This window comes from Rhynchophorus ferrugineus, unplaced genomic scaffold (genome assembly GCF_030347505.1).
Source record: "Rhynchophorus ferrugineus isolate W39M unplaced genomic scaffold, kcgeb_rfMv2 rfM7, whole genome shotgun sequence".
Lineage (NCBI taxonomy): Eukaryota > Metazoa > Arthropoda > Insecta > Coleoptera > Curculionidae > Rhynchophorus > Rhynchophorus ferrugineus.
In genome coordinates this window covers 14,659,717-14,687,612 of record NW_027472586.1, presented here as the reverse complement: position 1 = coordinate 14,687,612, position 27,896 = coordinate 14,659,717, and the positions used below count along the sequence as shown (strand labels likewise).

Sequence of the window (27,896 nt, the reverse complement as noted above, 5' to 3'; positions counted from 1 at the left end):
TTTACTTGAATTCATAATATTGTTACATTGTCGCTTTCAGTGATAAAAATTATATTTGTTTAGTTTGTTAATTATCGATAACAGACCATATAAAATATCATTTTCCTTGTTCAGTTATGTATCAGTGCCTTTGTACTAGCAAGATGAAACTAATCGTTTTTTTAGCTTTTGCTTCTCTGGCTCGAGGCATTCCGCATTATCCCTTATGGGCTGGATTGGGATCAACTTACAATTCGGATGTTATTCTTCCACGGATATCGTCTAAACATCTATTTCCATTAATATTTACTCAGAAGGCACCTGTCGCTGAAGGTAGTGCTAGAGATATCGTGTGGACCCTCGGTGCAAAACGAAATACAGGTATCGAGGACGCCGTACGTGACTTGGAGAGAGAACAGAGCTTTGCTGTCGACACTAATAACTTCAAGACAGCAGATGCATTGGGCGTAGTGAAACAGGAACTGAGAGAGAAACAGGAAAATTTGGATTTTGGTAAAGTAAAACGCGTGGAACAGCTTAAGGATACCTTAGAGGCAGCCATCGAAGCTCAGTTGATCAGTAACGACGTGGATCGCTTAGTAGGACACTTCAGTAAGACCGCTGATCAGGACAATGAAGTTTTCGAAGCCAGAATCAAGAAACTCGTCGACAAGTGCACCATAGTTGATATAGAAACGTAAGTTTTATTTGTTGATTGTTGTCATATATAAAACTAATATGGTTACAGAGAACTCATAAAACAGCAGAAAATAATCCACCAACTGGCTGAACAGGAACATTTTCTGGAGCAACAAAAACAACAGCTGGAAAGTCAAAAAGCAATCGTCGTCAAGACTTCCAACATCGTACCCGTGGAGAAACTGACGTTGGCTGAGGAGAAGATCAAGGAGGAGCAAAGATGTTTGGTTAGCGAGAAATACGCACGGTTTCTCGTCGTTAAGATACTCAGAGTGAAGTTGCTCCAGGAAGAAGACAAGTTGATGGGAGACTCCTTCTTAAAAAATGTCAGAGAAGATGCGGCCGAAGAAAGGCGAGAAGTTGGGCTGAATGTTTTTCCAGGAATGGGTAAATATTTCTATGGATACCCAAAAATGTGCCCAAATGGGTTTGGTTTTTGTTGATCAAATCACTGTAATTTCATGAAACAAATAAACAAGATTTGAGATACATAATGTTTTTATTCTATAATTTTACTTTATAATTCCTACAAATTGTCAGCCAGATACCTATTATGTTGATTCCATATTGATGGAATTGGAAAACTGCCGTTAGAGCCCTTTTATTTGTTTGTTAGCGTGAGTGATTCTCAAATTGACACTACTGACTCCAATTTGCCCTGATTGCTCAGAGCTGACGACTTCAGCTAAACTTGAATGTAAACTAAAGCACTCACTGCACTTACTACTAATTTATTAATTCAACTATTTACAACGATTTGAATCAACTCAATGCTTTTTTAGCTCTTTCTAATTCGACCTTTCGAACCTGAATATTTCATGCGATGCTTTCTTGCTGCATCGTAACGTGGTGTGCATAGAATACCACTCTGAAAGAATATTATATTTTCCAAGAACCTTACCCCATCAACCGATTTACAAATTATACCAGTATATACGCATAAACCCTGGGAAGGTTTTTCCATAAAATAAAATAAGATTCGGTGTAAGGTGGCGGAGGTTGAACATGTGCCAAAAGTTTTTTTTTTGAGAATTTTCAGCTTAAAGATTTCCTTGTTGATTTCGATTGAAATTAGAGAGGGGTAGGGCCGTGAAGGCGCATTTATTGGGGTACGAGTACCTTAGGCGGCTTGTATGGCCGCTTTTTTTTTGGGGGTAGTCTGCAGTGTTACCGAAGCGGGTGCGCCTCCGACAGAGATCTGATGTAGGAGTTTTCGGACAGAGCTGAGGATCGTACGAATCATCTTACCTCTGGCGTGTGAGTTTCGAAATGAATTTGGGCATGTCGCGTACAGAGTTTGTCTGAGAATTTTGTTTTACACTAATCTGTTCCAGCACGACAAACCGGTACCAGGTGTTAAACCCGTTGGAGACTATCCCCCCCCCCACCAAAATTGTGTTTTTGATAATATGACTATATTTATTAAGAAATACACAACGAAAACAACGTAATACAATTAAATCCACTTCAAATACTAATCAGATTTTGGTATAGGTTTTCGTTTTTTTGGCGACACTCCCGTCACAATTGTTGTATATATCTGATGAATTGAGTTTTGTCACAGTTTTAGGATCTTTGTCCTTCTCCATTAACTCGTTTTTATAAGGTGAAGACATTAAAATCTCACATTTTTGTGTTCTTCTTTTCCTAGCAGTAAATCCTTTCTGTGAGGCATCTGGAGTCTATTCAATATGTTTGATCTATAAAAATTAAAACAAAAAAACCTTCTTTAATTTTATTATATGCATTTAAAATGTTATTATATTAAAATAAATATCTGGAACTTCCATTAGACCTCTGTAAATCCTATTTTTCCTATGCGTATGATGGGATGACTTACAATCGCCCTTTATCTCTCAAAAGGTGCATATTCCTGAGTTTTCTATGGATACTTCCCACACTAAGTATTAAGTTCGAAAATGTACAGAAAAATTTATTAATTATTTTTACACATTTCATAAATTGCACCCTGAATAGAGCTAACATCTGATATGTGATCTTTATGCTTTTTTCTTGGTGAATCCAAGATTATAATGTTTTTAATTTTTTTAGTTTAGTCACAGCTGCAACACGCTATATTTCCAATAAAACTGGAGCAACTAAATATTTAATAGTATCAATGCTTTCTCTAACGCACTTTACTGCCAATAGAGGATCCCCGTCATGTCGTTCCTGTTCGAAGTAGCTGATTAGAACGCAATCTGACTGACTATTTATTGGCTTCGGCATTTTCAATCGGAGTTATCAGAAATATTAACCAACAATATGAATTTTATCAAAATAAGCTAAGCGCTAAAACGTTTGGTTATTGTATAATCTCTAGTTTAGCCTAGTTATTATTATTAATGTTTTGAAGAATTTGGCAGACATTTGACAATCAGGCGAATTTTATAGGCTGATTCGATTACATGATCGGTTGCCTCAGACAGCATTGTATCCCTTTGTAACTAGATTAATATAACGACTTTATAAATTGTAATAGGCAATAACATACATTCGACATAGTCACATGAGGTGAGTTCACTGTTATTTTAGATTGATGTTTGACTATATATGTTACTATATATGTGATAGTCGGAGATATTATTACCCATATAAATGTTTCCATATAGACTTTCATGAATTTTGCAAGATATGTGGCACAAAGTTGTCACGTTACGCACGTTAATTATTGATATATATATATATATGTCGATTTCCAGTAAAAGAATAAATGCGTTACGATTTTTAGATACTCTAAGATCAGTGGGCGAGAAACTGAGCTAACTGAAATTCGTAAGCCATTTTTGAAGGTGGTGTGACATTAGAGAAGGAGCAAGCAAATGAGCAATATTTCTCGTCCAATCTTTCTCAGCTTTTCCTGAGTCACTAAAAATAAACACTCTCTTAACGGAAAACCCCTCCTATTGTTTAATTCGAGTCTGTTTTGTAAGAGACTGCTTTAATCGCATTATTTGAAAGTGGACAGTAGCAATTATTTACAACCAAACAATTAGGATCACCTTTCTTGGCGTCAATTCATGCAACTCCTCCGGGCTTCAACAATGTCCTCTTTTGCATGTTATTATTACGTACGCAGTCCACTTTTTAATACAAATTTCAACCTTTTTTCCGGAACAGAAACCAATCAGATCTAATACCAAATTTTTTGATTACCTTGTGTTGATTTTTCCCGTTTTGAAACAAAAAAAGATTGAAATTTAACGAAAACCTGATGGAATCTTTACTTTCAAAATGCTATTAGTTTGAATTGAACGATGGAATAATACTGCATTTATATACTTCTAGTATAATTATATAATTTTATATAATGGTTATATAATTGTTTGATTGGATTTGAGTTTAAATATATCAAAAAATAAATTTTTAATTGGAAATGAGCAAATATAATATGGATACAGTAAAACCTGTTATTTAAATTATATATTTAGAAGTCTAAGATAACAATTACCAATACCCACTAATTAATATTATTTACTGATTTTGGATCATGACCTTTTCCTCGATTTCTTAACAATTATCAACCGTTGCTACCTAAGAGCATTGTCGTTAATGAACAAACAATAATTAAATAAATAAATCAAAAAGTGATTCGTACGGGAAATCAGCCAACACAAATGGGTATAAAAACTCGACTAGATATTTCGGATGCGTATTACAACTCGCGAACATGAAGGTTGTACTTGCTTTCACTCTGGTGGCTTTGGCGAAGGTATCACCCATTGCTGGTGGTCTGATTCCAGCCTGGGATTATCTGGCATCGCCGGTGACTCATCAGGTGGCAGATGTCGTTACCCATCAAGCTCACAAGGGCCAGATTAGAGATATCGATGCGGCTGTTCAAGATTTGCGTAGCAAGATTCACGGAGTTGGTTCTCGATGGACTGGACCCTTGATGCATCACGCCGACGAAGCGGTGAGTGCTCGTGCCGTCCACGAACTGGCCAAAGATGTCATGCACGAGAATTATCGGTGGGCCGGCGCCGGCACCCATGACTCAATCGCCCACGAGTTGCATAAGGTTGTTCAAGCTGTGGTTGCCGCTCGTTTGGCTGTGCACGAGATGCACAAGTCCAGCGGAATCTTCGGCGTACATCTCTCGAAATTCGATGCCGACTACTTCCACTCCAAGCTCCAAAGCTTGATTCACGACTTCGACAGGGAGGAAGTAGAACAGTAAGTGCTCTCTGTTATTATAAATGATATATTCATCTATTTATATAATATTTTCAGTGAGATTCATCATCATCATCATTGGGTCCGACATCTACATCATCTTCAACAGTTCATCCACGACCAGATTCAACAGATCGAAAGCGAGACCTTCGGAATGGCCGTTCATCCAACCCTCACAGCTCAGGTGCGTGAAGTTCTAGGTTGCCTGAAGACACTGGAACATCACTTGATGGAGTTAGAGATGGCACATCAACTGGCTATATTGGAGTTAGGAAAGGTGCAGGTACACCATACTGCTCACGATACTGATGTCGTACACGGTGGAATTGTTATGCACGACCAGGCTTTCTAGGATACTGATTATAATTGTTGAAAATGTAACCATGGATGACACTGAAAAATAAAACTGGAGATATATATCGTTGTTTTTGACTTTAATGTAATTAATACCAACACAAATTCTTTTTCTTGGTACTTTAATGAACAAAACTAACATTTGTACCTGAGAGAGTGACTTTGTGGCAGTTTACACACTGAGGGGGCAAAGTGCGGGCGTTGTCATGACTGTCATGACAACAAGAGAAATTCTGGCAGTGAAACCGTCTAAGAAGGTTCGGGATGTATGGCCGCTTTTAGAGAGAGGTCCCCTGCTTTGTTGTTAGATGGCAGAGTAGTTTTTCTGAACGATCATATGATGTTCGCTAGTGGGTTTAGATTATTCAATATATCAACTATATCACAATTTAGCAGATCTGTTCTTGTGATCACACTCCTACAGAAGTTTAAGGTGGGATCTGGTCAAACAACAACTTCAAAACCATGGAAAGTGGTGTTTTTTTATTTTCATAGATATTCTTATGTATCAGTAGAGATCCATTCTTTCTTGTTTCCTACATTTGAGGTGATTGATTACCTTGCGGATAAGGAACGGGGAAATTTTGCTGAAATTATCTTTTAATCTTCCGCAAGGCTCCGTTATATAGCAAGTGATGACCTTAAGTTACCTTTTCGACATCATCACGGGCTAGTACATCTATCTACAGATATAAGTAAGCATGGATCAACGTTATGAAGAGAAAAATTGAAAAAAATACAAGGAAAACCGTAAAAAAATTAACTAAGCTATCATAAAAATAACTTTATAGTTAATAGAAAACTCGATTCATTTGTTTACTGTTTTGTATATCATAATATAATCATAATATAAATAAATAAAATAAATTGAATTAGTAATTTTATAATTATAAGCACAACTTTGACTGACTGACTGAAATTGACTGTTTTTTTTAATAGACTCTCAATCTCTTTGGTTGGTTGGCTTATTTGGTGTGTATTTTTACTCAGTTCGAGACTCAAGCCGTTAATAAGCCGCTGATGGATAGTCTAATCATATCAGGGGATTCACCTCGGAATGGGCGATACTAAGTCGTAATTCTGTATAAGCCATTAGTCTGATACACGAAATCTTGTGATCGCATCTTAAGATATCAAAGATCAAACTGCACTAAGAACGGTTGTTTTCTATTAATCAATTATATGTTTGTTTAATAACTCTTACCTATTCGTGTAATTCTAATGTAAAAAATTGTTGAGTAAAATATTTTAATTAAATTTTAATTATATTCTAATATATACTAATTACATATTAAGTAGAAAAAGAAGTAAGTATATAGATTATATACATACCGTGCGATTTTTGCTTTTAGTTGCAATGTTTTAATTAACCACAGTGCTTACACATGCATTATAATTGGGTATATAAAGTTACATTACCTGTGTTACATTATAAGACAGACAAAAATGGGTCTGAATTGTATTGGGCAAACAGCAAAATGGAACTAGTGTTAATGGTGATCATGATTAAGATCTAAAGATGTTACCACAACATATACACTTTATAAGCTAATGCCAACTCCAGAAATTTACTAGTAAATTAGAATTTTGAATAGGTATAAATACTGCAAAAACTACTTTGTGATATGATAATGTAATTTTAAATGCGCACTAAAATGTTTTAAATGTATGCGTGACATAGTTGTTTGTGTCGCACTGGATGGTTTGTATGGGTTCAGGTCTTTTTAATACATTATTTTAATAATTTTATGTTATTATTATTAATACATCGATGAAAATTTCAAACAAGTTATGTATTTTCATTGCAAGGCAGAAAAATATTAGAGAAATGTGATGTAATAGTAGAAATCCGGTAAAATTATTTACAGCAATAATATCATTCTAATGTAAGTATGTACTATTTTAATAATTTTTAATTATGTCTAAAGTAGCATTAACCGTAATATCGAGCTAAATAACACTAGTGAGAACTATTGAGGTTTGTTCATTATGTGTATAAGTCCATAATAATTTTATTCTTATTTCAGTTACCAAACAATATGGAAAATTATTTTTAATATAATGTGATGGGTTTAGTCACGCAAGTATATATGAAGTCGGTATATATTCCTTTAAAATTCTAATGTCAACCTCAACAACTCACTGAGCATTCACTGCTCTTCACTATTGAACACACATTGAATTTATACACAAAATACAAAAAATATGAATTACGTAATAAGTCAATATTAAAAATCTGGGTTCCTGTACATCCAATATTTCGACATTTGATATTTTATACATATTTGATTGAATAATATGATTTTATCGAGGTTAAACAGTCTGGCACATGTGCGTTATGACAAACAAAAGTATCAAACACTTCGTACTATACTTTGGTATAGACAATGTATGAACCCAAATGTTGACACAGTAAGTCAAGAAAAGGAAAATAAACTAAGCATCGTAGGAGAACCTAATATGTTAAAATATACCTAAACACACACAGCCTTTGTAAAGTATATGAGAAAGTATTGTAGTTGCATGTGCTTGTAAGTTTGTAAAGTTATTATAATATATAGTAATACCGGATACACTTTTTGGGTCCTCAGAGCTACTAAAAGTTTAAGAAAATCAAACATATGTTATACAATTTATATAACTTAAACTATATTTGTTATGTTATAGTTGCTACTAACTATGTAAAATGAATATTTTGGTAGCCCTATTAAATATATTTGCATCTGTATCTTAAAATTATCATTACATTTTTCAGTGGGTTTGCCATTGATACAATTTTTATTTGTCTTAGCAGATATGGACCACTTGGGCACATATTTCAATAATACTATTCTCACAATTCCCAATTGGCAATTATGCTATTATTGGGTACTTTTTTATTACCTGCACTTATCAGTTTTCTTGCCAAATGTTATATTATGTTTCAGCCATTATCACATATCGACGCAAAAACTCGGATTTATTACGCTTGATCATCTTCAAACACTGCTCCGAATCATCAACTCGTAGTTGTTTTTGGTCAAAAGTGAGCTCGCGCGGCACTCGTTTTGCACAGAGCTTTCTCATACCCAAATATTCGTGAATGATATAATGTACACGTCCAGTTGATATCTTTAGAGTGTCTGCTATTTCATTCAATTTCAATTTATGGTCTTTCAAAATTATTTCGTGGATTTTTTAATGTTTTCGTCGGTAACAACCTCTTCTGGGCGTCCACGGCATTCACCGTCTTCGGTGCTCATTTCGCCATGTCTAAACTTAGCATACCAATCCTTGATGGTTGATTTTCCTGGGGCAGTGTCCGGAAACTCGGCATCAAGCAAAGTTTTTGCTTCAACTGTATTTTTACCTTCAAAAAGCAATATTTTATCCACACGCGAATTTCCTCTTTATCTATTTTTTTTTCACAATAACAAAAGTTGCTTCACTCAAAATGCTATAATTCACAAACTAATGATCGGACAGCTGTCAAATTTATACACGTACATTTTGAGGGTTAGGGCTTACTAAAAAACATATGGATTTAATTCTAGTAGCGTCATCTATGTGTCAGATCGGGGACTTTTAAATTAACCTGTTAATCCAGATAAAATCGAAGCGCGCTAAAAAGTTTAAATCTTGTAATGCGGAAATGATGTTTCTTATCTCACCTGATTGGTGTTTGACTTTGTGCTTTTATTTCTATTAATATCGCAATAATCACACTTGTAATTCAAAATTCAAATTCAAAATAAATATTTTTTAAGTATATATCTATCATATATTATTAAAATAAAATTAAATCAATGTTTTACACAGTTTATTTACAAAAGAGGCAACATAGTAGTTTCCAATCTTGATGTTGTTATTGTTATTTCAACTCGTAATGCGATTGTTTTATCTGTTATTCTTTAAAAAAAATTAATTGTAATTAACTACATTGTTCGGTATAACTATATAATACGCGAAAACAAAATCAAATCAGTGTCTTATACAGCTTATCTATAAAAGAGACAATATAATATTTCTTAATCTTGATGGTGTTATTGTTATTTTTGTTTTTATCGGTTATTTTTTAAAGAAAAATATTTATGAAATATACCATAAATATTTCACTATATGTAGTGTGACCTTTCTGGGGACCGTTGTCCATTGTATTGAAAACAATAGCGTTTATCTCTCGATAACCAACAACGTATATAAGACCGTGAAGATCAATGGTAACATAGCCAAAATGAAACTTATTATAGCTCTATCGACCTGCATTCTTCTTTGCGGTGCCAGCTCCAGTTATGGCCCCGCGAAAGAGGTTCGAGTGGATGGTGATGAGCGCGTGATGGTGAAATGTCCGAAGGTTTTGACCGTATTCGCCAGACCTAGATCCACTCACAACGGCATTAAGATCATCGTTAAGGAACCGAACAAGTACCTGGAGTATGACTTTATCGATGGCGACAAGAAGTTGGTCCACAGGACATTTGTTTCTGACCATCAACACTTGGACGAGGACGAACAAAAGGTAGTATTGGTTTAAAATGAAGTGCAGAAAACTATTGTTAAATGTATGTTTTACAATGGGTCACCATCAATTAAATAATTAAACAGGTCAATTGAAAAGTCCCCGGTCTACCATAGTAAAACACATTTTTTTGGCAATATTAGTTTTATTCAACATAATTCCCTTCAAGGGTGATACACTGTTTATAGCGATTAAAACTTTTCGATACTATTTTTGTAGTAGATATGTCCTTTGCTTAAAAATAGGCCTCAGTTTCATCGATCACCTCTTCATTCGACGAAAATGTCTTCCCAGTGAGTATTCTTTTGAAATCTGAGAACAGGAAATAGTCACTGGGGGCTAGATCTGGAGAATACGGCGGATGAGGAAGCAATTCGAAGCCCAATTCATGGATTTTTCAACACGATGCATTGTCTTGATGAAGCAGCACTTTATTTTTCTTCAAATCAGCCGTTTCTGGGCGATTTTGTCTTTCAAACGGCCCAATAACGCTATGTAATAGTCGCTGTTGATGGTCCTTCCTTTTCCAAGGTAGTCAATGAAAATTATTCCATGCGCATCCCAAAATACAGATGCCACAACCTTGCCAGCCAACTGTTGCGTTTTCCCACGCTTTGGAGAGAGTTAATGGTGTGCAGTCCACTCGGATAACTGTCGATTGAACTTCTGAGTGAAATGATAGAGCCATGTTTCATCCATTGTCACATATCGACGCAGAAACTCGGGTTTATTATGCTTAATTATCTTCAAACACTGCTCCAAATCATCAACTCGTTGTTGTTTTTGGTCAAAAGTGAGCTCGCGCGGTACGCACTTTGCACAGAGCTTTCTCATACCCAAATATTCGTCAATAATTTGATGTGCACGTTCAGTTAATATATTTAGAGTATCTGCTATTTCATTCAATTTCAATTTACGGTCATTCAAAATTATTTTGTGGATTTTTTAAATGTTTTTATCGGTAACAGCCTCTTTTCGGTGCTCATTTCACTACATCTAAACTTAGCATATCAATCCTTAATGGTCGATTTTCCTGGGGCAGTGCCCAGAAACTCGGCATTAACCGAAGTTTTTGCTTCAACTGTATTTTTTCCTTTCAAAAAGCAATATTACTTTTATCCATTTTTTTCACAATTACAAAAGTTGCTTCACTCAAAATGCTCAATAATTCACAAACTAATGATCCGACAGCTGTCAAATTTACACGCATCTTTTGAGGGCTAGTGCTAACTAAAAAACATATGGATTTAATTCTAGTACGCCATCTATCTGTCAGGCCGGGGACTTGTTACTTATATTGAATTGAATGAAGGGGTATTTTAAAAAAGTTTTCTAGATCCTTGGCTTCTGTGTAGTTCTTATTTTATTTTTTACAAACTTTCTTCCACTCTACCCTATGGTTGTTTTATTCTTATTTTATTCACAAGAAAACATATTCATTCTTCAGTTCTTCATTCAGGAGATTATTATCTGCGTTAAATTTTATGCAATGCCGGTAACCTAAAATGATTACATTTTTGTATTTAATTTTATTTACATTGAGCTTAATTGAGGGAAAATTTAAAGAAGTATTTTAGATCCTTCGATCAGAAACTGTCTAGCTTTTATTTTATTTTTTACCCACTTACTTCCACTTTTTCCCATGATTGTTTTTTTTATTATTTTGTTTACTAAAAAACATCATCGTTCGTCGTTCTTCATCACCTAGATAGTATTTTTGGCTTCAAGAGATTGGTCTCTGCGTTATCTCTGTATATCGAGCTTAATGAAGGGGTACGTTAAAGAAGTTTTTTAAACCCTTGGATCAAACCCTCTCTACTGTGTCTTCTTGAATCTTCCCTATTAATGGTTTTTTTCTTATTTTGTTTACTCGAAAAGGAATTTATTCTTTCTGGCTTAGATAGTGTATTTAATGTTCCTAATTAAAGATATTGGTCTCTACTATACTATCTAAAACATGTGGCTAACGAATTAAGATTAAATTTTTGTACTTAATTTTATTTATATTAAGTTGAACTAAGGTGGACTTTAAAAAAGATTTCTAAACCCTTGGATCAGCCTTTGGCTAGCTCTTATTTTATTTTTGCTCTTTTCTCTACTCTTTACCATTGCTGCTTTTTTGTTATTTCGTTTACAAGAAAATTTATTCAATTTTTCAGAATTATGTAGTGCCGATCTTTTGTAGTGAATCAGTCTCTCTCAAGTTTATATTTTATTTTTGATACACTTTCCTGCTGTTGCTTCTTTCTTACTTAATTACAAAAATTATATTAATATCTTCTAATTTAGAGAGTGTATTTGAGATAATATAAAAATGTTTAAGGGTAATTGGGTATAAGGAAATTTTTAATTGAGCATTGTCTGATTATGTAAATGTATTTTATAAGTTTATTTACATATATTATGTATACTCACTGGCAGATTTATACCTTTTTGGTCAGTTTTCTGCCCCTACTGACATCTTCAATTCGATACCCTAATTCACAATCATATTAAATTAATAGTTTTTCTATCGCCCTTATTATATCAGCTTTTTCGTTTTCTCCAGTATATACATGCATGAATATAAGTCACACCTTAATATCTGCCTCAGTCTCCAATCTACTCAGCTTGCTGGTAAAACCACCACTGTGAATACTGTCATATACATCTTTTATTGTTATTCGCTCCGTTTGGCTAATTTTTTATTGTATTAATAGCAAAACCAACAGTCTTGATCTTCGTCTTATTTTTTTATCTTTTCTGCTCTCATCCTCTAATTTTATTTGTAATATCTCTCCGCTGGTTTCTCAAGAGATGTCCTAACAATGACCTTTCTATGAACCTATGTAAATGGAACGTTGACTGGAAATTCAAATAACACTGCTTGATGGTGGATACCAATACTAACAACACGTAATTGCTATTTCTCTTATTGCCGTGCCCTGTTGAGGATACTTCAGACAATTAGTTATATTTAAAAATGTTAGTACTTCCTGACATAATTATGATTAAAATTCATGAATTAAAATAAATTCCTGGCATCGTCAAATAACATTTAGACAACATAACATAATAACTATAGCAAAATAATAAAAATATATGTAACAATTCTTGTTTGCACTAGTACCATATATACGCTTATAGTTTTTTTTGGTGTCGTACTATCTGGTTCTTATGGGTATGAAGTTGCAGGAACAGGTACGTTTCTTTCATAAGAATCTGCGGAGAAATAGATGTTACAGTTTTCAATTTTCAAACTTCTCAATTTACGTCCGTTGTAAAAAACTTTAAATTGCCCATACACATTTGCACATACTTTTTTTTCGAATAATCTAATGTGGTATAAACAACTGCTGACTCCAATGTTGAATTTATAGTCATATTTTCTTATTCGATAGGTTAAAGCAAAGTTTCTGTGACTATCCAAATATTATGTATTTTAATTTAATTATTAATGTAAATCATAATAAAACATATTTACTGTTGCTGGAATTGCATCTTGGATAAGCAGTCCTCTTCGACATTTGGGTCTATTTTCACCTGGTTTGTCTCCAGAGAGCAACTATTTCTGTACGGAAGTTTGATGTAGGAGATCATTACTTTACATTGTTACTACGAAAGCCAATTCTCCGCTAAAGCAGTATTGCTTGGAAAATAATTCATTCTATTTGAAACTTCATTTCCTGAAAATCAACATTTTTGCTCTTCTTGAATCTAAACATTTCATTTTTGTCTTAAGTGCTACGAGTATAAAAATGACGCAGTACAATATATTTCCTTAAAATTATACACAAAAATATAAAATAGCCTAAAATACTCCAAAACATTTGAAATCGAAATAAAAGAAATATGTCCGTTGTCAGTCAAAGGAAACTACAATCGATATTCACAATAATTTTACTACAACTGTAAGATGTCAGACGAGACGACTACCAAGTACTTTCCTTAGGTTGTTTTATTAGGAAGAAGATGTTGTATCGAAACACTAATAGGTCTATGGTTGTTATGAAAAAAGTGGTGTGTTTACGTCTGATTGTAAGGGTTAATAATTTAGGCTTTCATTTATATTAGAATAGGGTTAGATCGGCATTATAGCTTGTGCCATCGATTTAAGAAGTCGTATTTTTTTCGTAAAAATAAATAAGAGATTTTGTAAATTTAATCAACTCAATATTTCATAATTTAAATGGTTCTAATATGAAGGAGTTTCACAATCTCAATTTTTTTCGTTGTCAACAGACTATCGATATATGCATCGGCTATGGGTTGTCATTTGTTAAAAGATGAGTAATTTTATTATTACAGTACTGATGTTCTGTTTTAGATGCTGGACGAAGAACGTGCAGCCGATTCCCACCGACATGACCACCATGGTAGAGTAACGAATGACGACTCGCAGATGACGGTAATCTCGGACATCTTCCGACGTTATCGAGGTGTGGTCAGTGACCACTCGTTTTGTTTGTTGTTGAACGAATTGAAACGAGCTGCTAGTTCCGGTAGAATCAGCGAGCTGGTATATACAACCTTGGAGAATAGATGTGGACATTGCAATGGTTCTGCTGGAGCTGAAACTGGGGTATTCAGCAGTCTAGGTGAGTCATATTGTTGATGAGCGTATAGGTTAATTGTTTACAATAATTTTATCTAGACACCGATGTTCAAGGGGAAGGAGCGACATCTCCTGTTCGTGATCGTCAAGACTCGGCTGGATCCAGCATTATTCAGAGAATTCTCCAAATCCAACGAGCGGTCGCTAATGCTGGTCTTGGCGGAGATGACGAAATTCGCCGGCATACATCACCAGATCACTCAGTCACTAGAAAGGCAGAGGATATCGAGAGGTATCCCTATTTTATTAGTAAATATATAGTTTCTATGCACGTTAAATATTGTAACGTTAAATATGAAGACTGTTTTTTTTCGTTCTCATCAAATATTTTTTAAAATAGTGTTGCTTCATCACTGTGAAAGGTTGATTGGATTTAATAGATAGCGGTCCGCGTGTCGTTATTTTCTCTCGCCATTTCTATTACATCTATGTTTCTGATGTTGCTCAAGTATCCAAATGTTTGAGCCAACATGTAAAAATATTTATTTGAATCCTTCAGCTCCAGAGGGACATTCCATGCGCTTCCCAAAATACAGACGCCATAATCTTGCCAGCTGACTGTTGCGTTTTCTCACGCTTTGGAGCGGGTTCATCGTGTGCAGTCCGCTCGGATGACTGTCGATTGGATCTCGGAGTGAAACGATGGAGCCATGTTTCATCCATTGTCACATATCAACGCAAAAACTCGGGATTATTACGCTTGATCATCTTCAAACACCGCTCCGAATCATCAAATCGTCGTTGTTTTTGGTTAAAAGTGAGCTTGCGCTGCACCCACTTTGCACAGAGCTTTCTCATTCTCCAAATATTCGTGAATGATATGATGTACATGTTCAGTTGATATCTTTAGTGTCTGCTATTTCATTGAATTTCAATTTACGGTCATTCAAAATAATTTTGCGGATTTTTTAAATGTTTTCGTCGGTAACAACCTTTTTTAGGCATCCACTGCGTTCACCGTCTTCGGTGCTCATTTCACCACGTCTAAAATAAGCATGCCAATCCTTGTTGGTTGATTTTCCTGCGGCACTGTTCGAAATCTCGGCATCAAGTTTTTGCTTCAACTGTATTTTTTCTCTTCAAAAAGCAATATTTTATCAACACGCGAAATTCCTTTTTATTCATTTTTTACACAATTACAAAATTTGCTTCACTCAAAATGCTGTAATTCACAAACTAATGATCCGACAGCTGCCAAATTTATACATCCATCTTTTGAGGGTTAGGGTTAACTAAAAGACATATGGACTTAATTCTAGTAGCGCCTTTTATGTGTCAGGATGGGGACTGTTCAATTGACATGTTACTATCGATATCTCGCACTTAATTGACGAGGTAGGGTGATTGAGATATTATAGCGAATGAATGCAACAGAAGATGTCGTTTGTTGCATCTTCCCATTGTTTGTTATTGAGAATTGTTAGTTAGAAAAGTTTGCTGACTGTGAAATTTATTAATAAAATAATCATTTCCTCAGATTAACAACACACTTACAAGACAGGACTCAACAGCTTCAGTCTCATTTAAAACTACTTGAGAGAGAGATAAAGCAACTTTATCACAGGAATACCGTAATGGAGAGTCAAGGACAGGGCGCTGCTCATTGGTTAAACGACATTATCCACAGCATTGAGCATCTAAGAAGAGAGGAAGAAATGGTCGTACAGGAGGAGCGTAGCATTCTGGACAAAATCCAAAGATTTTCGAAGGAGATTATTACTGAAGCCAGATCGCTGGAGAAGGAAACGGACGAAACAAGATATAGAAGAGGGAGATATTTATAATTAACTGATATAAAACTGCTTCAATAACTTGTTATGAGATATCCATTCATTTAATCAATATATTGTTAATATTCAGTTGCTTGTTTCAATATCTCGACCATATATCATTATTTTAAAGTTCACTAACGAAAACACATATAGGAATTCACTTATATCGTGCATATAATGGTTATTACAAAAAATACATATTGCCTATTGGACAGATTGTTGAACTATTAAAGGCAAAAATTAAAAAAAATCATATTATACAATATTTCTGTATTAAGATGTGCACTATTTGCTTTTAAAACAGTTACAATTCGTCACGGAATAGATTCGTAGAATGTCTGACTAGTTTCCAATGAAATATTGTCCCATTTTTCCCACAACATTCCCGAATTGCTTTAGTGAAGTTGAAGATGCAAATCTAATCCTCACATACTTCTCTAAAATTCACCATAATAATTCAATTAGGTTGAAGTTTGGCGATTGTGCTGGCCAGAAAAGAAGTTTGATGACATTTTAATATTCCTCAAACTAACACTGAACCTTTTTGTTTGTGAGTATGGACGAACTATTTTTGGAATATGACAGTGTTTGGCAGCAATATGCAAGTCACATACACATTCTTAATCTAACTTGCATGTTTGAAATGAAATCAATCCATTTTATAATCAATCATCAATCAATCAATCCATTTGACATTTCTTCCAAGGAAAACGATGTCTCCTTTTTCTATTTTCTCACATCAACTGGATACACAACACTTTTGAGACAGAAGATACATTATAATTAAATATTAGTGATTATAATTAAGTTACAAAAATGCAAACACAAAAACACTATAGTGCTGAACATACTTTATCTCAAACACACAAAAATGGATCATAAACAAACTGAAATAAATTATTGCGTTATAGAAATGAGCCAATCAAATGTCTCGAAATGGTCTGAGTGTCTGCATTAGTGGCACCACTGGCATTTGTATAGTCCATCCAAAGTAAGAAAGAGTTACAATGCTGTCTGGTACATCTGAACATGTCACATATCATCACACTGGTACATCAAATGTCTGCAAAATTCATTGGTGTTGATAATTAGAGGTTATGAACTGGCAAAAGTTATTTTGTCTTTGCTTATACACGGATTGATAGTGTCGAAGCCAAGAAATAATTAGTCAGAAACAGATTGCGTTTCTAATCATTTCCTTCGAAAAGAATTGATAGAGTTAAATATTAAGTTGTTGCTGTTTTATTGAAAATATTTTTAGCGTGTTGTAGCTACACTGTTCTGATGTAATGAAGATATTATAATAGCGAGCTTTATTTCTTTATATATTGTTTTAAAACACAAACAGAGATATGGAGAGAGACACAAATAGAAAGAATTTATGATATTACCTTTCAAGTAAATCATAAACTGTATCAAGTATCTATGACACTCACCACTTCATCTGGCTTCAATTCCATTTATGTAGGCTTTGACCGATATTGTCAAGTGAACTGGCATGATTAGCTTTTTTTTTAATTGTGAGATTTATCACATTTGTGGATATCTGGCAACAATTGTTGATACTATTTCGTGGTCCATTATTGCCAGATATGATGCCTAGTATATCCAAGGGACGTTAGATTTTCATAACAATTCATTTGTGAAAATGCGACTCTCAGATTCACTACATTTTTTTATTAAGTTGATTATATTGTGTTTTGGTCTGTCCTACCTGAGTTTCATCAAATGGTGAGTTTGTTATAACAGAGTATACTAGTGTTCTCTTTTAAATTTCATTCCATTTATTATTTTTTGTTTATTTATTAAATGAATTTCATTTATTTGTCCAGTTATCTTTATCTATTTTATTTTCCTCTCTTTTATTACATTCATTATATATTATTATATTCAATTCTTAAATTAGTATAAATGAAAGATAATAAGTTTACGGTTCCAACAATAAAATATAAATAAAGCGTGTTTGCCTTTGGTTTTTTCCTTGTTCGCGTTGCACGTTCATCATAGTCGGAGTTACGACAAGTGAGTGCATAGTAACAAGAATGTTGCTTATTTATTTATTTGAGATTTTTGTATTACCCTAGGAAACCTACTAACCCTAGTAACAGTATCTCGCGCGACTGCTTCGCTTGATCTTATTGCACGTCCATTATTGTTAGTGTTAGAGTAGCAGCTAGTATGTCGCGTATCACCTGCCCTTCGTACCTTCTATACATGTCCTACTTCATCCTAGTTGTTTATTATTGCTATCAGATAATGCTATTATCAGTACTTGGACGAAGATTGCAGTAAACCTCCATTATTATTCCGTTCTTGCTATTAACTACTATTGTTACTGTCCGTTATTAATATTATCAATACAATCTATTATCACTATCTACTTGTCGTACATTTATATATTTGTACTTTTATTTTATTTATCAGTAATATGATGTGTCAGTTTAATTGATTATCCGTACTATTAGCTGCCAGTAATATTAACTGTCAGCATCATTATTATCTGGATTTTGGAGTATCCGTCATGATAATCACCGATCCCCATGTGCATTTTTAATTTGACTAATGTTATTGAAAAATGGTTGCTCAGGTGAGTTGGTTCAAATTCGCTTTTAGAACTGTCACCCGACCACCTCGATATCAAGATCTCGCATTCTTCATTTATCTTGCCATTTAGTATGAAAGTAGTTATATTATATAATTTATTTTGATCTGCATTTTTATTTATTTAAGCGTCTAAATTGTTTTACATTATTTTATTGTAATATAATTTTAATTTTACGCCCTGGGTCTAAATTTAGCCCGATAATATTTTTATTGAGAACTTGATTGAATATCTGATTGGAATTCTTCAAAATGGCATTGTCGAAAACACATGTCTTCATTAATTTTCAAGTTTTATTGACTCCGAGTAATAGAAATCTTACTCTACAACTGTTGTATGTATGAATGTTAAAACCCTATCGATACCACTGACCTGGAAAAAAATCTGAATATGTCAAGAGGTGTATTGTGATGGCGGAGAGGAAAGGGGAGAGCCGCACGAACAAAGGAACCCGACTCGAAGCTCGAGGAATCGTTCTGCCGTCCGACAAATTGTCTTGGATCTCGACCGCGGCTCGTTCTTTCAAACGCACCGTCGAGGGATGGGGGGCGGGGGCGGATGCCGTGCTGATTTCTTTTCGCGATTTTAATTAATTCATCTCGACGTCAATCGGTATCGACAATGGACCGCGCCAGATCGAAATTGAGCGCGGAGCGTCTTTCGTTCGTCGAGTTTTCCAGCTGAAATTTTCATTTCGCGTGCTGTCGAGATCAGGCCGCATTCCAACTCGTTTAGCGCCCGATCGGCCGACGTCTCCGCCCCCCTCGCCCTTTCCCGTCCCGGCCATCGGCACTTCATCGTCGTCGTCATCACGTCCTCATCGCGGCGCCGGATATGATGCCATTCCGTCGCGGGGTGTACGAGGACGCGCGGTTCTTTCCGAAATTCTTCGGATTCCAGCGGAGCCGCACCGAAACCATTAGAGGTTACGGCTGGTCGATGATGTGGCTGGATGCGAGATTCGGTCACAATATCGGCGCAGAAATGGATTCGGTGGGATTTAATTAAATTGGGTCATAATTGGTAGAGCCAGCGACTGGTTGGCTAGAGAAGGATAGTAACACATTTTCGAACCAAATGATATTACTTATGATGGATTTTTTTAAATAATAACAAAACAATTTACTTAATTTCGGTAATATAGGGTTGAGAAAAATAATTTTGGTACTTTGTAACAGATATTGTAAAAGCGGGAGCTGTTTGTTAATATTTTCAGGATATTTTTGCTTAAAACACAGCAAAAGACATGTAGCATTCAGGGAAATCATAAATCATTCCCAATATCTATGGCACTTATGATTGCATCTGGTAATTCGATATTTTAGGCCGTTAAATTTTGGGTCGTTTATGTTTTTCAAAAATGTTTGAATTCATTTTTTCTCTTTAATTGTGGAATTTATAGCCTTGTCCTAAAGGCGTTAGAACTTCATAAGAGAGAACTTGTGCTCTCCGTTCAAGTACTTCAATGACGGAATTACGGTTTTAAATTATATAAGTTAATTGGGTTTATAAGACGCGAAGGCAAAAGTTTTCCCTTTTTAAGGATATCGCACATATGGAAGAGTATGAAATTTAGCATAATCAAAAACTTTGAAGAGAATGATAAAAAGTTAAAGTGTGCAAGGAAAGAATAAAATAATATGAAAGCCTGGCATATATACAATATTTATTTATTAAGAGATTAATAAGGGCCAGTATCCTTTATTTTATTAAAAAGTTTTACATTCAAGCCGTACATTCAAGGTCCGTTTGGGCAACTGCTTGTCTCTCAAGTATACTCAAGAAAATGGTATTTTCCAGGGATCTGTTCTCAGTCCTACATTATTTAATGTTGCCATAAATTCTATATTCCATGTTGTAAGTTTAGAAGACAATATTCGTGGTTTTGCTGATGATATAGCTCTTTTTTAGTCTTCGCCAAGTTTGAACGCTGCATCCAGTGCATTGCAGAATTGTCTCGATACCATCACTCACAGGTCTGCATCTTCAGGTTTTAACGACTATGCACATCATCAATATAGATTGGACATTAGCGGCTTACAATAAGAAGAATTTCAATTCGTCATTATTTCAGAGATTATTCCGTCAAATCTTGTCAGAGTACCCGAATGATGAGGTAGTTTATACAGATAGCTCTGTCTCCTCTATAAGAGTAGGCACTGCAATACAGGTCCTAAAATAATCTTTATAGTCAGCCCTCAATTTCCACTATACTTACAGCTGAAGTATTCGCAATGAGCGAAGCCCTAAACCTCATAATATCACTTAGTAGCCATGCTAAAACATGGCTTATATGGTCTGATTAGAGAAACTCACTTTAAGCTATCGATGATGTGTCTTCCTCACATGCGCTAGAGATGGAGATCCTTGAATTGTACGGTCAGGTTATATCTCGACGAAACAACATCATATTTGTCTGAATCCCTAGCCACAGTAGCATACCGGGGAATGAAATGGCTGATGACCTCGCCAAAGACGCTATAGCAAGTGGTCAACAAATTGTAAATATTCTATATTATAAGGATCTTTACTATGGTAGGGTAGATAGCTTATTGCAACTTAAGTCGTAACTGATGGAAGAGGGAAACAAGCTTTGGCCCATTAAAAATAACTTCTTTTCCTCTGCTACCTCTTTAAGGAATATAGATTTGCAAGTAAAATTAAACAGGCTATTGATTGGTCACGGCCAATTCACCGATTCCTTCCTAATGAATCGAACAGAGAGACCTCTGTGTCCCAATTGTGAGGAACCAATATCAGTCTCCCATGTTTTGGTGAAATGCAGAAATTTTATAATTGTTCGAATAATTCATGAGTTACGTGATCTGGTTGATTTCTTCAAATAATTCGGTCTGTATATTAAAATTTTAACCTGTACATAGTCTTACTTTAGGATGACTTTTATCTATACAAAATGTTATTGTTTGTTTGTTTGTCCAGATATATGTTTTGTCTCGCTTTCTGTTGTGTAGGTTGGTTGTTGATATATTTAATTTTGTTTTTTTTCTAGTTCTATACATTATAACGGTTGATTGTCTTATTGTTTTGGAATTTCTTGGAACGCGCAACTGTTGGAGGTTATTTAACCTCAGTTGTTTTAATTATTTCTTAGTGTGTGTTGATAGTCCCTAAATTTTAAAGTCTTGGGGAGTCCCAAAACCAATAATATCAGCATTAATAGGGTGTTCAGCCACCATTTGCTTTTAAAATAGCTGAAATTATTCGATTTACCCCTTTCTCTCTACTTTAACTCTCCCCATAGTGGTTCAATTGAGGTCCGGGCAGGATAGATGTGTGATGAAATTCTAATATTCCTTAAAAGGAAACTGAATTTTTTGATGTATGTATGGAGGCATTATCATCTTAGAATTAGCAGTAATAGACTAGTTATAGTAAGAACTTCATCATTGAGTATGTTATGATAGGCATTTGCAGTAATCTAGCCAGTAATGTGAATGAGAGGACCAGCTGGATACCATATTGCGGCCGAATTCATGATGAAGCTTTCTTCGTTATCATCTTAGAATGTTCTGACTTTTTTTAGGATCCTCTGCACACACAATTCAGCTGTTTTCATCGCAGATGATTCCACTAACAGAGAAACAACGATTTATCCAGAAATAGAGAATAAAAGTCAATAGGAGTAAATCAATGATGAGGAATAAATGGATGAATCAAAACGCGAAACTTCGTTGGAAGGGGTTTATCAAATATTAAAGAAATAAACTGCATTAAAATTAAAAAAAAAAATTGGTTATTTGGAACAAGATTTAAATTATCTACACGATACTAAAACCTATATGGACCTACGGAATTAAGTTATGGGGATGTTCTGTGAGAAGTAATATCAACATGATACAAGTACTTCAGAATAAAGTGTTGAGAAATATTATGGATGCACCCAGATACCACAGTAACATTTATTTACGTCGAAACGTTTGGATTCCAAAAATTATAGAGGAAGACATGAGGAAAGCTCCACTCCTATGTAAACATCGAAGTTCTGCAATTCTTGTAGTAGTCTTAAAGTACTACTAAACTATACTTTATTTTATTATAGTCTAGGTAAAGACTTTTGGGTTAAGGCTTACTAATAAGTCTTCCTAGATAAGAACTTAGTTTTAAGACAAGATACTGAATCGTCTCAGTAAAAATTTGCCTCCCTTTTGGAAGAAAACGGGGACACCTGGAGGTCTGGAGGACAAATTTGGTATGATTAAAGTTTATATTATGGTTATAACCAGAAAGAAATTTTAGGAGAATTTTTACTTATGATACTTTGTTATATTGTTCAATGGTGTAGTAATTTTTACTTATTAATAATTTGTTTAATGAAAGTTAATGGAAATTAGAGTTAATTAAATGCAATTTAAAAAATGTTAGTCACTGGTGGTTCTTGAGATAGTTTGCATATGTTTTAATATACATATATTCACTATTTTAATTAATGTTATAGCAGATCAATTTAAAAGTCCCCGTCCTGACACATAGATGGCGCTACTAGAATTAAATCCATATGTTTTTTAGTTAGCCTTAATCCTCAAAAGATGCGTGTATAAATTTGACAGCTGTTGTCGTCGATCATTAGTTTGTGAATTTCGAGTGAAGTAACTTTTGTCATTGTGAAGAAAATGGATAAAAAGGAATTTCGCGTGTTAATAAAATATTTCTTTTTTAACGAAAAAAATACAGTTTAAGCAAAAACTTGGCTTGATGCCGAGTTTCTGGACACTGTCCCAGAAAAATTAATCAACAAGTTATTGAATCAAGAATTCCAATATTCTAAGTATAGATGTGGTGAAATAAGCACCAAAGACGGTAAACGCAGTGGACTCTCAAAAGAGGTTGTTACCGACAAAAACATTTAAAAAATCTACAAAATGATTTTGATTAACCGTAAATTCAAAATGAATGAAATAGCATCATATCATTCACGAATATTTGGGTATGTGAAAGCTCTGTGCAAAGTGGGTGCCGCCCGAGCTTACTTTTGACCAATAACAACGACGAGTTAATTATTTGCAGCAGTGTTTGAAGATGATCAAGCGCAATATAGACGAGTTTTTGCGTCGATATGTGATAATGGATGAAACATGCTGCATGAACAAGCTCCATTATTTCACTCCGAAGTCATTCATCAGAAGACTGTCATCTGAGTGGACTGCACACGATGAACAAGCTCCAAAGCGTGGGAAAACGCAACAGTCGGCTAGCAAGATTAGGGCGTCTGTACTTTGGGATGCGCATGGAATAATTTTAATTGACTACCTTGGAAAAGAAAGGACCATTAACAGCGACTACAAAATAGCTTTACTGTACCGTTTGAAGGACGAAATCACCGACGAACGGCTGCATTTAGAGAAAAAGACAACAATGGCAAAAATCCATGAATTGTTGTTTGAATTGCTTTCCTATCCACCGCTTTATCCAAATCTGGTCCCTAGCAACTATTTCCTGTACTCAGATCTCAAAAGAAAGCTCGCTGGGAAGAAATTTTCGTCGAATAAAGATGTGATCGCCGAAACTGAGGCTTATTTTGAAGCAAATGACAAATTGTACTACAAAAATGGTATCGGAAAGTTGGAGGGTCACTATAATCAGTGTATCACCCTTAAAGGAAATTACGTTGAATAAAAAAAACTGATTTTATCAAAAAATGTGTTTTACTATGGTAGGCCGGGGACTTGTAACTGTAACCTGTAACCAACTCAATCACATCAGTAAATAAAGCGTTCGTACTGAAATTAGCAGTAATTCTAACAAAACTTGTTGATTCCGTCATTTATTAAAAACCATTCCACCCTTTAGTTGTTCCTAAAACCACCGCATGTGCCAAAACGGAAAAAAAATGAAAAGAAAATCGCTCGCATCTCTTTTCTCATCTCGAGTCCCCCTCCCGAGCATTGCAATGGCCAATAGAAAAATTAATAGGGATCGCGCTTTCTGCCCTTTCGCCCACGTGGTAATACAGGAGGAAACCAAGAAGTGGTGACAGTTTGTCAGTCAGTCTGTGGTGCACCGACGTTCATCTCATAGCAGAGCACCGTTTGGGATGTGTGTTTAGTCATCAAAATCACCGACATATATTTTGTTTAAACGCATAGAACGAAGAACTAACTATAACAGGTAGGCTGGATTTTGTTAATTTACTTTTTTTTTATAAATACTATGGCGAAAAACAGTCATTTGATTTTTTGTCATCAAATTTTGTTGTTTTTCTTATTCATGCAAGAAAAACAACTTTTATAGTCCAGAGTTAATTTTTACCTGTGATCAAAAATGCACTATTGTTTTATTTATTTTTTCAAATATATGTCTTCTCCATCAAAATAAAGTCCTTTGGATATAAAAAAATATTGTAAAGGTTTTTTCAATCTTCGAAATTGTTGTTGCATTCGATTTTTGTGAGAACCCTTAAAACTTCTCTGCAATCAATTTCAAACGATGTGTTGTCCAAATTCAGAGAATCAGAAAAAAAATTACAAGTTAATTGAAAAGTCCCAGGCCTACCATAATAAAACACATTTTTTTGGCAAAACTAGTTTTTTTGAGCATAATTCTCTTCAAGGATGATACACTGATTATAGCGACCCTCCAACTTTTTGGTAGCACAATCTGTCATTTCCTTGAAAATAGGCCTCAGTTTCGGCGATCACCTCTTCATTCGACGAAAATTTCTTCCCATTATTTTGAGATCTGAGAAGAGAAAATAGTCGCTGGGCAGATCTGAAGAATACGGCAGATGAGAAAGCAATTCGAAGCCCAATTCAAGGATTTTTGCCATCGTTTTCACTGACTTGTGACACGGTGCATTGTCTTGGTGAAGCAGCACTTTCTATTTCTTTAAATGCGGCCATTGTTCATCCATTGTCACACATCGACGCAAAAACTCGGGTTTTTTACGCTTAATCATCTTCAAACACTGCTCCAAATCATCAACTCGTCGTTATCTTTGGTCAAAAGTGAGCTCGCGCGGCACCTACTTTGCACAGAGCTTTCTGATACCCAAATATTTATGAATGATATGATGTACACGTTCAGTTGATATTTTTAGAGTGTCTGCTTTTTCATTCAATTTCAATTCACGGTCATTCAAAGCCATTTTGTGGATTTTTTAAATGTTTTCGTCGGTAACCACCTCTTTTGGGTGTCCACTGCGTTCACCGTCTTCGGTGCTCATTTCACCACGTCTAAACTTAGCACACCAATCCTTCATGGTTGATTTTCCTGGGGCAGTATACGGAAACTTGGTATAAAGCCAATTTTTTGCTTCAACTGTATTTTTTTGCTTGAAAAAGAAATATTTTGTCAACATGCGAAGTTCCTTTTTATCCATTTGTTTCACAATAACAAAATTTGCTTCACTCAAAATGCTACAATTCACAAACTAAAGATCCGACAGCTGTCAAATGTATACACTCATCTTTTCAGGGTTAGGGCTAACTAAAAAAAACATATGGATTTAATTCTAGTAGCGCCATCTAAGTGAAACAACTTTTTGAAGTGAAAATTTGTGATTTGAAGAACTCTTGTTCAGCTAATAGCTCTCTATTTTAAAGGCATTCCGCATGGGCATACCCTTTCACCACTTTCACTCAATCTATTACCAAATTTACCATGTTTTGAAACTTCGAAACCGTCAGAGACTTGTGTCAATTAAGTCAGCGTTGCCAATTTCGCCAGATTAAAACCATCAACTTGTCATATCTGCAAATTTCTTCCAACAGAAGCGGCTGCGCTTGTCGTATATAAACAAAAAATCGAAATTGAGATATCGAATGAAAATTTTGTTATGTTTTATAAAAGACGAAATATTAAATTAACATCATTTTAGTTCTCGTAGTGATGGAGAGACGGTACTCCAGAACATATTGGACAACCTGGTATCACGTTAATTAGCTCCAAGTTTGTCATTAAGTACGTCTTAAAAGTATAAAAATAACGAACTACGTTATTTCGGGTTTTTAAAAGTTTTAAAGGGCTATGATATCTTTGAAATCCTCTTAGGTTGTGGAATAAGGGGTACGCGATATATCCCTATACTTTAATCCAATCGAATTAAAAGTTTTGTTTTATTAAATTAGACGGCGGCTTGCGGTCGTAGTTGAATGGAAAACGGGGGAAATTTTTCGTTAAAATATGGTAACAAGGTGTTTTCAAAGAATTGGATGTAGCGGTTGGTATTTTTTCAGTAGTGGTGAAACATATTATTATAGTTTTAGGTAAGTCAATCAAGTATTAATATATTATCGTTCATTCAAAATTACAGTGAATTCACGTCGTTACGATGTCTACTACATTGCCTATCGCTAATTTGTAAATTAGTTTTAAAATTAGACAATAATTTCGTTTTAATTTTATTCTAGTTATAAAGAGATACAATGCTGTTCGATGCGTTCGAGTATGTAACGGAATAGGCCTACAAAACTCGCATGGTTGTCAAACGTCTACAAAATTCTTCAAAATATTATAATTACCGGTTCTAAACCGGCAAACGTTTTTCTTTTTGGCGCTTGGCTTGTTTTGATACATTTCAAAATGCTGTTTTATTACTCTGATTGAAAATGCATCTCCAGTCAAAATCGGTTACTTCGAATAGGAGCGAGATAATATATAGTCTATCCAAAGTAGCAGTGAAATTACGTCAATTGTTCTCTAAATTGATTACGCCAAAAACGATGCAGTGTTAATATATTGTTACTAGTCGTTACCGTCTAACCTACAATTTGTCTTTATGATAAGTTAAATCTAGGTATATAACTAGGAGGACCTATCGACCCTATCCCAGTCTCTGGTGAAATAATGTTCATACATGTTACTGGTGAATTTTTTAATATATGCACCTCAATACACAACACTACACAAGATCAGATGGTTTGATTCTTTTGAGTCTGTGTCTTGTTCTGGTGGTATCCAATAGTTGTAATATTTCAATATTCGTGTGAGAATGGAGTCTTTCCTCATGCCCCCTTGCAATTCTCTTGATTTCTTGACTGACTGTGGGTATCTGAAGGTCTCGATGTAGGTAATCAGTCCTATAGTATTTGGGTGCACCCACAATACCTCTCAGAACTTTGTTCTGAAAAACTGTTGAACTCCGTATGTCCATATAGGTTTCAATATTTGCTTATATAATAGCAATTTACTATGTACTGATAACTGTGATTTTCTTCCATTTAGCCAGTACATTTTCCTATATTTCAATTCCAGTTCTTCTTCTTT

General features: G+C 34.8%; 4 protein-coding genes across 6 annotated transcripts in view; all 4 read left to right on the top strand.

Annotated features, from left to right (window-relative positions):
* The first annotated feature begins 89 nt into the window (after window positions 1-89).
* On the top strand, window positions 90-1,172 carry LOC143200004 (uncharacterized). The gene is made up of 2 exons (XM_076410233.1): window positions 90-676; window positions 728-1,172. The coding sequence occupies exons 1-2, from the start codon at window positions 117-119 to the stop codon at window positions 1,119-1,121; spliced, it is 954 nt and encodes a 317-aa protein (XP_076266348.1). The 5' UTR covers window positions 90-116; the 3' UTR covers window positions 1,122-1,172.
* Window positions 1,173-4,309: 3,137 nt separating this feature from the next.
* Window positions 4,310-5,271, top strand: LOC143200013 (uncharacterized). Its single transcript, XM_076410246.1, has 2 exons — window positions 4,310-4,854; window positions 4,912-5,271. The coding sequence occupies exons 1-2, from the start codon at window positions 4,349-4,351 to the stop codon at window positions 5,204-5,206; spliced, it is 801 nt and encodes a 266-aa protein (XP_076266361.1). The 5' UTR covers window positions 4,310-4,348; the 3' UTR covers window positions 5,207-5,271.
* Window positions 5,272-9,177: 3,906 nt separating this feature from the next.
* LOC143199996 (uncharacterized) lies at window positions 9,178-16,159 on the top strand. Its single transcript, XM_076410225.1, has 4 exons — window positions 9,178-9,706; window positions 14,013-14,283; window positions 14,340-14,532; window positions 15,778-16,159. The coding sequence occupies exons 1-4, from the start codon at window positions 9,422-9,424 to the stop codon at window positions 16,082-16,084; spliced, it is 1,056 nt and encodes a 351-aa protein (XP_076266340.1). The 5' UTR covers window positions 9,178-9,421; the 3' UTR covers window positions 16,085-16,159.
* An 8,533-nt stretch (window positions 16,160-24,692) lies between these two features.
* Window positions 24,693-27,896, top strand: part of Tdc2 (tyrosine decarboxylase 2) — a 40,837-nt gene continuing 37,633 nt past the window's right edge. For 2 of the 3 annotated variants that reach the window (XM_076410199.1, XM_076410198.1), the window contains exon 1: window positions 26,777-26,896. In XM_076410199.1, the coding sequence (XP_076266314.1) occupies window positions 26,814-26,896 (83 nt within the window). In that variant the 5' untranslated portion in view covers window positions 26,777-26,813. Of the gene's footprint in view, window positions 24,801-26,776; window positions 26,897-27,896 lie in introns of those variants that run through there. The other variant, XM_076410200.1, reaches the window with a different exon arrangement.